We start from the raw sequence: 10284 nt of genomic DNA on the forward strand, positions 1-10284 counted from the left end.
CTACGATGAGCTTCTCCTACTCAGCTTTAGCTTCTGCCATTAGCTTCTCTTGCTTGGCTTTAGCTTCTTGTTGGATCCACTCTTGCTCTCGCCTGTACTGCTCGTTGGCTCCCTGGAGAGCTCTTACGGTGTCCATGAGATGTTGTAAGGTGGGGACCTCACTTCCTTCAGATCCCACAGGTCCTTGCCTAGTGTTCCTCATGTCGTTGGAAAGCTTTGAACACGAACGTGGGTGGGATCAGATTTTATTGGGCCCCACGGTGGGCGTCAAATGTTCTCGCCGGTTAACTATTTTTGCCTGTTGACTGCGATGGGATGCTCTTCCTCCAACCTGCCTATCCTCACCGAGATGATAAGCTTCTTCTCGTTGCGCTGGAACGTGACTTCGTTGGGATAGAGGGGGCTCTACCTGTTGATCACACTCCGACAATCAAGTCAGTGAGAGCATACGAAACAAAGATAAGTATTCAGTCTAGTATTCAAAAATTGCCTCCCTTTACTGAGGGTCTCAACCCCTTTTTATAACTTATCTCTTTAACAACTTTCTCACGAGAATATAATCTGAACTGAAAGCATAACAAACTATATTCTTCCTACTTGCACATTTACTCACAGTGCTAACTGCTTTAGGAAATCACGTGCACCCTTATTCTCGGGTGCTCACCATATAATAAATATCATAATATCTTCGACTAACAACTTTGTGGATATATTTACGCAAATAACAGCTCTGTGTATATTCACGTGTATCATATTTTAACATCTTAACGTATATATTTAACTAATAACTTTATATTAACACGTGACCAACTTATTATTTTCTTTTATTTAAATTATCCTTCTCAGGCTTACTAATGAAGATGGGTTGGGCTAATGGCTCACCAGCCTCTGACCCAATAGCCAAGCTGACCACGCCCACGCCGTGGGTCGAGGTCCCAAGCACTCAAGCATTCTGTGCAGCACACAAACTTATTATTATTATTTTAATAATTTTTAACTTACATCAACTTTGTGTTTCCATTCTAGACACTAACTTATTATTATTATTTTAATATTTTTTACTGTAAGTTAAAAGTCTCCATTGTGGACACAATATTTAATATTTATTTTTGTGTCCAACTTAAGTAGACTTCTCCCTTACTAGTGGTTTCTTTTTTATAATCCTCACTTTTTGTTGGAAGCTAAAATGATTTTTTTTTTAATGAAATTAATTCCATAATTAAATATTTAATAGCATTTTATTGTTAAAACTTGAAGGTTTGAGTAAGGATTTAGTTTCATAAATTCTACTCAATTAAATTTTTGTCCGGATGTTTTTTCCTGTATCATATCAACACTATATCTTAATTATTTTAATTTCATTTATTAAAAAAAGTAAACAAATCAATAAATAATAATATATATATATATATATATTCTTTAATATAACAAAGGTACAAATAGTGAAATAGTCAACTCGTTACACTTAATAGAAGTAAGAGATTTTTTATACATAATATTTTAACCTTATCATGGTAAAAATAAACACAAATTTCTGGAGTATAATATGGAGAAAGTAAATTCTAAACAAATAGGATAAATATATATATATATATATATATATATATATATATATATATATATGTGTGTGTGTGTATGTATACTGGAATTATTCCACCTCATATACAAGGCTAAAGCAAAGAAAAAGGAAGGAAAAAAATTAAAAATTAACAGCAAAACCATGGTGGACACATCTGCCACCTAAAATTATCCCAACAACATAAGTTATACCACAGTACAAATTAGCATAATTTTTTCTGGAAGAGGGTAGATATAAGTTTCACTATCTTATTCCTAAATGGGTAAAACTTCATCCTCGTCCTCATTTCTATATTCAATAGATATAATTTTTTTTTCCATTTATATTATTCTAAATATTAATTAAATATTTTTTATAAAAAATTTACATTAAAAAACATGATATTATTAAATATTTAATATTAAAATAATATTTTTTTCTATTATTAAATATAAAAAATTATAATTTATCAAATAATGATTAAATAAATAATTATAACAAAAAGTAAAAATATCAAATATATAATTTGAAAATAAATGACGAAGACCAAATAAAAATCAATATAAATTTGTTCGTTAGATTACTTAATAAATTAAAACTATTTTAATAATTTATGAAAATTAAAATCAATGTGAAAATAAAATTGTTGTGTATTATTTTATACTCATATTTAATATAAAAAAATTGTCTCGTCAAAATCAGAATAAGTTTAAATAATACCTGAGACGAATTTTGTTTGTTATCCGATCAACACAGTATATTACTTGTAACAACCTAAACTAAATTAAAATAAAAATACCGAAACATTAATTGAAGAAATAATGTAAAAATTATGAGGAGTTTGGCGTAATTTGATTTGTTATGATAAAGACAAGAGATATTGTATAGTACATAACAAGGAGAATATACAAAGGGAAAATGAAGTTTATGATTTAATTGTAATTCGGGTGAAATTCCTTCTCTTAAAGATCCGTGAGGGCAATGTAATTTGGCTATGCCTATGTTACTTTATCACCTACGTCCATTTATTAATTAATTTAAAGTTTTTGGTAAATGGGTGCCTCAACTCTAACATGAATTATCCTAGGAAATAGTAGCCTAGGGTTTGGTTTCCCCCATCCACAACTTTGGCAAGATAAGAAAGTAATTCATTATTTTACCTATATTGTATCGGTTGGAGATTCTACATAGACTAAAAATATTTTATTATATATAATGGGTGCAAATCTCATTCCATGAGTCAATTTTATGGAGTTGAGTTAGGTATAAAGTTCACTTCGTAATATGATATCAGAGTCATTTTTTAGTCTATGAATGTTTGTTGGACCTATCGTGTCACCCGCTATCAAACCGTTATCGGACCACTCATAATAAATTGTCTCACGCACGAGCTGTCACTCTCGTGTGAGGGGTGTGTGTTGGATATCTCACATCGATTAGAGATAACAAAAAATATTGTATTGCATATATAAGTGGTTGCAAATGAAAGGCTAAAATTACATATGTTGAGTGACTGGGTTTCCAAGTTTATTTTGTCAAAATGAGTTTGTGAAATTTAGTGAGTAAGATCTGCTTAATTATAAGTGTATAGGTAATTATTTTATACTTGATTTTAAGCATAAAAAATTGTTAAAGGAAGGTTAAAATACAAAAAAAAATGACTGAATGAAAAAGGTAGTGCAACAAACAAATCCTAGTTGGTGGAAGGAAAGTATGAGCAAGGAGGGTCCAATCATTCATCCGCGTGTGACCACTTTCTTTCTTCTTACCTTCTTACAATTAATTAACGTCAGTTTTCTAACTTATCTCTTTTCTTTATCTTTCCCATTTATTTATTTATAAATAATTGAAATATTCTTTTTACAATAAAATAAATGAAGAAAATAACTTTTCTTTCTTCTTCTCTCTCCTTCGACTGTGTATTGACGAGACAACGCTTTCAAACGCTTCATAAACTTCAAAAACTACGCGTCCCTTCCTTTTCTTAACCAAACCCAAACAAAAACCCTAAGTTTCTCTCTCCTCTCTCTCTCTCTCTGCACTCTCTATGTGCGTTTGCTATTCGAATTTTGCAGGATTCAATTTCAGTTTCCTTCAGTATAGATCGCGTGTTCTCTTTCGCACTGTGGAGTTCGCGCGCGCAATCCATGAATGGAAGACAAGGACAGAGCAAGCTCCGATCCCGCTGCGGTTGAGTTCGCCGGCGACACAAGTTGGACATTCGCCGCCGATGGGTCCGACGCCGCTTACTTGTTCTCCGGAGACACAGAGCGAAGCATACTCAGGGAATTCGGGTGGAACCTCGAGACGGACCAGCCGAACCGGATCGGCACCGACGACAGATTGTGGATGCCGGTTCAATCCTCTCTGACCGGTTCGATTGAACCTGTCGCTGCTGCATCGTCGCGGTCGAATAACCAGTCGGTTTCGTCGAGCTCCAGCGAGGATCAGCCGGAGAAATCCACCGTCTCTGACGAGAAACCGCCTGAGATACCGTGAGTTCGCGAAAACGCCATAAAAAATGAAAAAGAAAAATAACTTCACTGCTTTCAACTTTGCTTAACACTTTCCCTGCGTGAGTGGTGAATGCGTAATTAACGTAAATTTGTGGTGGAAAGTTTAATAGGAATAACCGAAAATTTCCACATCAACGAAAATCACAATCAAATCAACTTGTGGTTTGTCTGTTTGTATGCACCGTATATTATTTTATCGTATTCTAATTTATTCCAATTTTATTTTTTATTTTAATTTACTCAAGTCAGTGCAGTTCTTTGCCCGTACAACCAGGAATCTTCTTCCCAAACAGAACATTTGTAACTGACTCAATTTTTTTATTGGTTGCGTTTAGCAATTTTCGAGAATTCATGAAAACGGGGGTGTAAAAAAGAGAAAAAAAGGTTGCCTTTTTGGTTGTCCGAAGTTTTTCAGCCCACAAGCATCGCCGTTATTGCGGCGGAATTGACGTGCTTCTGAGCTATTCAAGGCTTGCAGAGTGATAATAATTTAGTGGTGTTCATTATTTTCGTATTATTATTGCCATTATTACACTTTGTTTTGATGAGAGTTTGAATAGTCAATGAAAGAAAAAGAATACCATAAAATAAAATGGAAAGCAAGGGTGGGTAATTGGGCTCCACTTTTCCTTTTTTCTTTATTGTTTTCTTAAATGATTTATGCTTGCACACACTGGTCTTGAATTTTTTTGGGCATTAATAAGATTCTAACCACTTGCAGCTTTTTTGGTTCAAATTACATGGTCATTTTAACATTCGAATGTGAATAACAGGGATTTTGCTTTCTAAGTATGATGCTTATTCATTTCAGTGTTATGTGATAGCATTGCATTAATTAGCATTTTATCCTTGTAATTATCTTGTATGCTATACAATTTTATGTAAGTTGCCTATGACATAATTGTTCTTCCCCTAAATATTGATTGCGTGTTTTCATTATAAGGCTAGTGGTCCATATTTTATGTGAACTATTTTCTAATTAAAAGAAAATTAATGTTCATTTAGAGCTCAGTTATACGTACCAAGGTGTTGTTCATCGTACTTATGGGATGAATACCATGCAGAACTATTTTTGTGTCTTAATGCAATGTGGATCTTATTGTTTTGGCCTTGCACATAATGTATGACTTTTTTGAATTGGCACAAATGAGGTTTTAGTGGAATTCTTATCAATCCACAGCCTTTTCTCAAGTTTTCATCCAATTTGATTGTTTGCCTTGTGCCCATTAAACACATGGAATTTGTAAATAATGATATTTTTAATTTTTCTTTCTTATCCATTTTTTTATTTATTTATGTTAATAGGCTTTACCACCACGTGTATTTTTTTTTTAGTATTATTACCTGTTGAAATTTGAATTAATGTATTTACCGGATTTGCCTTATCTTAGTTACTGGCCTCATGATTCGCATTATTGCTTCATGGATGTTTATGAAACCCAACAAATGACAAAGGACTATAGTCTTATCATTACCTATTTTAAAACAGATACTCCTAAATATTTACATAAAAATGGAGTAAACATTATTTCTCTATATAATATAATATAATAAAATCTGTCACTGGTTTAGGTTATGACATCGTTTTTCTTTTTCTTTTGATGATTTCTGTATGCTGCTTTATACTGATAAATTGTAAGTGAAATATTTTGTAGGAGTAAAGGTAAAAAGAAGGGGCAAAAGCGAATAAGGCAGCCACGGTTTGCATTTATGACCAAGAGTGAAGTTGATCATCTTGAGGATGGCTACAGATGGCGGAAGTATGGTCAGAAGGCAGTTAAAAATAGCCCATTCCCTAGGTTTACAGCTACCTTGACATCAAATTAAATTTTAATTATTAAAAAACTATCATATGCAGTTGACAATTTTGTGGCCCCTAGATGCGTATTGTTTTAAACTATCATCTTTTTAAAACACATGATGTATTATTGTTTTAAACCATTTTTGAACCTTCAGAGATGTGGTTCAGAACTAGAATAAGATAAAGAAAATGAAAAAAAGGAACTATGTCTACTAACTTAGCATGCGATGCATGTATATTATCAAATTCATTCACCATTTTAATTGTTATGCTAGCAATAATTTTTTTAACATACTTTTTTAGTACATTGTGTATTATTAACAACTGTTAAAAATTACAAATTTTCTTTGTAAATTTTACCTTTAATTGTATTTTAATAGATTTTAATTAATAAATATGTGTGAGAAAAAAAGTTTGCTAAATAGTGTGTTCACACTCCTTTTATGTTGGAATATATATAAATAACAATAACCATGAAAAAAAATATTTTCGGTGGATAGGCAGGTAAAAAATATTATTGGAAGCCGTCAATGTATGAGTCTTTCTGCTAAACATTTTTGGAATAAATTGCAGTGATAACTGCACCAGAAAAGCTAACTGACAACATTGCACTGATTAATTATTGTGAGCATTTAAATTTCTTTTGCAGGAGCTACTACCGCTGCACAAACAGCAAATGCACGGTGAAGAAGAGGGTTGAACGCTCTTCCGAGGACCCAACGATTGTGATTACAACATATGAAGGCCAGCACTGCCATCATACCGTTGGATTTCCTCGAGGGGGAATCATCAGTCACGAGGCTGCTGCCTTTGCCGGCCAGTTGGCTCCTACAATTTCACAGTTTTATTATCCAATTCATTCACCAAGAGAGACTAATAATATAAATACTCTCAGCTCCATTTCTCAGCCATGCCAAGCACAGGATGATGCATCTGGAGGATCCACCGCAATAATGCCAGCTGATGCATCGTCGCTGCCGCCTCCCACGGATGAAGGGTTGCTTGGAGATATTGTACCTCCGGGAATGCGTATCAGATGAGAGAATAATTCTGGTATAAATATTCAACCTCACTAGATCTTTTCTATCAGTTTATTTATTCATTTCAGGTTTTTTTATAAAATTTTCTATATCTAAAATTTATATAACAATTAATAAGATTGAATTTTTAACAGATTTCGTATATGCATTTTTTTTTCTTTTACTTTTTCACCTTTCTCTCCATTAATAATTTTAGTTTTTATAATTTATAAGAAAAGAGTTTTTATTTATAATTATAACAATTAATACAAAATCAACTATTTTTATATACGTACCTTATTATAATATTTGTTGTGTTTTAATAATTATCTTTCATTATGATAATAGTTATATTAAATTTTTTAATTATATTTATCATTTTTTGTTATCATAAAATAAGGACATATAGCTGGTGCTTTCGGGCACTTGTATTTTCCAATAATAGATATTTTTTTTATCCAAATACGCCTTTTGCTAAATGCATTTTATACTAAATTCTTTTTACAAGTTATTTTTTTTATTTCAGTTTTGCAAATAAGGATCAAATATTATTTATACTTTCATAAATAAGGGGAAACAGTTATTTAGCTTTAGCAACTAAAAATAAAAATTTCTATTTCTAGAGATTTTACAAATATAATTATTAGTTAATTCTTAAATATAAAATCTGAAAAGTTAGCAACGTATATTTGATGACACAAAAAATACAATTTAGCAATTCAATTTTTGAGAGTACTGTTAAGATTATTTTTCAAGGTTAGTTTTTACGTAATCAAAAGTGAAAAGGTTTTGTTAAAACAATTATTTTATATTTATAAAACAAAGCAATATATAAATTGACATTATAAAGGTATTTTTTTTTAGTTCATTCAATCATAAAAGGGTGCCTTGTAAAGTGATTAGTTACGAGCTATAGTTAGATATCTGAGATAAAAGAGTGGTTTGGATTCTAAAACATGTTGCTTTAAATATAATAAATATATTAATTGTTTTCATCTTGTTTTTTTTCTTTTTTATGGTTTGTTTGGAAAATAATAAAAATAAGTTTAATTATTTTTATACTAGTTTTAGCAACCAAGAATGATATAGAACTAAATTTTATTTCTATAAGTAAAAGTGAAAAATAAAATGCAAACGTTTTCTCAAATTGAATGACCCTTGCATTTTTTTTCTTCTTTCATCAGAGCCAATAGTTCGGATATGGAATAGTGTGAAAAATATTGATTCTATGAAATACAATTATTTGTCTCTTTTTTTATGCTTGTTTTGTGAGAATGACAATTTAGTTTGGTTACTAATCGAACATTGTAAAGTTTTCTAATTTGTCGTTGCATAGAGATTAAAGGATTAAAATTAGATGCATTATTTAATTCCGTCATGTATTTTTTATTTAGTATCTTGAACAGTAGAAAGATAATCAAAGGCAACAATGACACTCTAGTTACATGACTTCATATTCCTCACTTAATGAGAGTTTAACCTTTAGCATGACATATGGGTCGGCTGATATCTATTCTGCTTTCATGTGGTCATGACACACGCATCATTACCATCATAATGCATATCTTTAGTGGCTACGAACTTCTCTGGCAGAACCTTAATTATATTGACTAATGATGTTGTTTTCAGGAGCACTTAGACATCTTAGGTTAAAGTATGATTGGAGACAAAGGAATTCAAAGGTGAAGCTTTCATTAGTCTTCAATTGACTGCTTTTAGATGCGTTGCTCTTAAAACTTTACAAAAACCTTTTCTTTTTCCAGATTAAAAAATATAGAGTGGCTTTGGAATTATTTATTGTTAAGATTATATTTATTTTTTGTGAATTTTTAATTATATATTTACATTTAACAGACAAAAAAAGAGTTTATTGCTGCTTCTCTCTTCTTTCATCTTACGGGTCTTGAATTGTTTAATCTTCTTTAAGCACTCGACTTTTTGCTCGGAAAGTCAGCTCCGCATGACATGTCTGTTTCTCTTTATTGGGCAGATCAAGAAACTTTGCTAGGTCTTCATCTGTCTTTCAAAAGCCAATTCCATTAAATAAATATGCACTGAATATAAAATTTGCTGTCTGTCACTTTCAAGCAGAACACGACATGTCTCTCGCTGGAATTTTGTAGGCTCGTATACATCATACCTACGAGGGTTTCTTGCTAGTATATTGTGGTTGAAAAAATCCATTGCTATTGTTACTTAGCACCTCCATAATTACAGACATCTGTTTTTTTAGCTTAGTTAGTCACTATTAGAGATGCACCGTACGCGTACACCGTTACGGTTGTTGATAGCTATAGATAGGTCCCAGCGCTTCGTTTGAAGCGTAAAGAGAAAAGATAAAGGAAAGAAAAACACACCTTTTAGAGGTTAGGTTGACAGGTTGCACGATTGTCGCATCAGATCAAGTTGCTGTCAGATATTACCCATAACGAGTTAAATGTGAGTGGTTCCTCTATATGATTGTGAGCTAGCCACGAAGTCTAGCACAAAGGCTTTGTTTTCCATGGCATGCTGTTTGAAAAGATGCAAAATTTAATGTTTCACTGAGTCTCAAACAATATTTGTCTTCGAAGGAAATACAGAAACAAAAGCAAACAAACAAAACTGTTAGCTAGCCTCGTGTTGTGTTGAAGTCTTTGACGCTTATTTGGTTTGGAAGTGGAATCCGATCCGTAAATGCTTTTCCTTTTACCTGACATTTTGTATATATTGACTACACAAACAACAAATACATGGTTGTACGTATACATCAACGGACCAGATGAGTGATGTTGTTCTGTATTATCTTATATATTGAACCAGTGTTTTTTATTCTTGATTTTTTTTATTCTTGATGTTGACTAATCCTTGCAATAATGCATGATGACTTGATCAATCTAAAATGTCTCATTATCCATGTTTTGTATTTGATGTGCCAATAATCCTTACCATGATTTGATTCAGCTGATGATCGGTAGAAGTGGAGAAGAGAAAATGCATGGACATGCATGCATTTTTGTTTCCTGTAGACTCTGAACAAGTAGGCCACAAGCGGCATCAATTTTTTCTTTTAGCAGGAAGTCCTTTTAGCCATCTATTATCTCGAGAAGCGAATATAGTATTCATGCATGGGTGGGTACCTTACAACCTCGGTAGCAGGTAATTATCTATCCTGGGTCCTATATTGGGTCCTATATTGACCATGACTAAGTATCATTCATTTAGTGATAGTTATTACGCATGTACACAATTCAGATTATTATTTAAGCAAAAGCCAATGTATATATTAAGGAAGCTCATCCCTTTCTTCAGATTGTATAATTTGTATGAAACCTAAAGTCCTTGTAAACTTTAATGTAAAAGTACATACATATTTTGTTTGGAACTTATATGTGAAATGATTTTAATTAA

At 32.0% G+C, this 10284-nt stretch overlaps 1 protein-coding gene across 2 annotated transcripts; it reads left to right on the plus strand.

The window, feature by feature from the left end:
* Positions 1–3425: 3425 nt before the first annotated feature.
* Positions 3426–10284, plus strand: LOC137810721 (probable WRKY transcription factor 57). 2 transcript variants are annotated; one of them, XR_011080955.1, is made up of 5 exons: positions 3426–4053; positions 5730–5873; positions 6525–6928; positions 8524–8576; positions 9838–10284. XR_011080955.1 is itself a non-coding variant. In XM_068612131.1 (4 exons), the coding sequence occupies exons 1-3, from the start codon at positions 3710–3712 to the stop codon at positions 6913–6915; spliced, it is 879 nt and encodes a 292-aa protein (XP_068468232.1). In that variant the 5' UTR covers positions 3455–3709; the 3' UTR covers positions 6916–6928; positions 9838–10284. The 2 variants fall into 2 exon arrangements, 1 of the variants encoding a protein (XP_068468232.1); XM_068612131.1 differs by lacking the exon at positions 8524–8576 and having other exon boundaries at positions 3455–4053.

This window comes from Phaseolus vulgaris, chromosome 2 (genome assembly GCF_000499845.2).
Source record: "Phaseolus vulgaris cultivar G19833 chromosome 2, P. vulgaris v2.0, whole genome shotgun sequence".
In the NCBI taxonomy this organism is placed as follows: domain Eukaryota; kingdom Viridiplantae; phylum Streptophyta; class Magnoliopsida; order Fabales; family Fabaceae; genus Phaseolus; species Phaseolus vulgaris.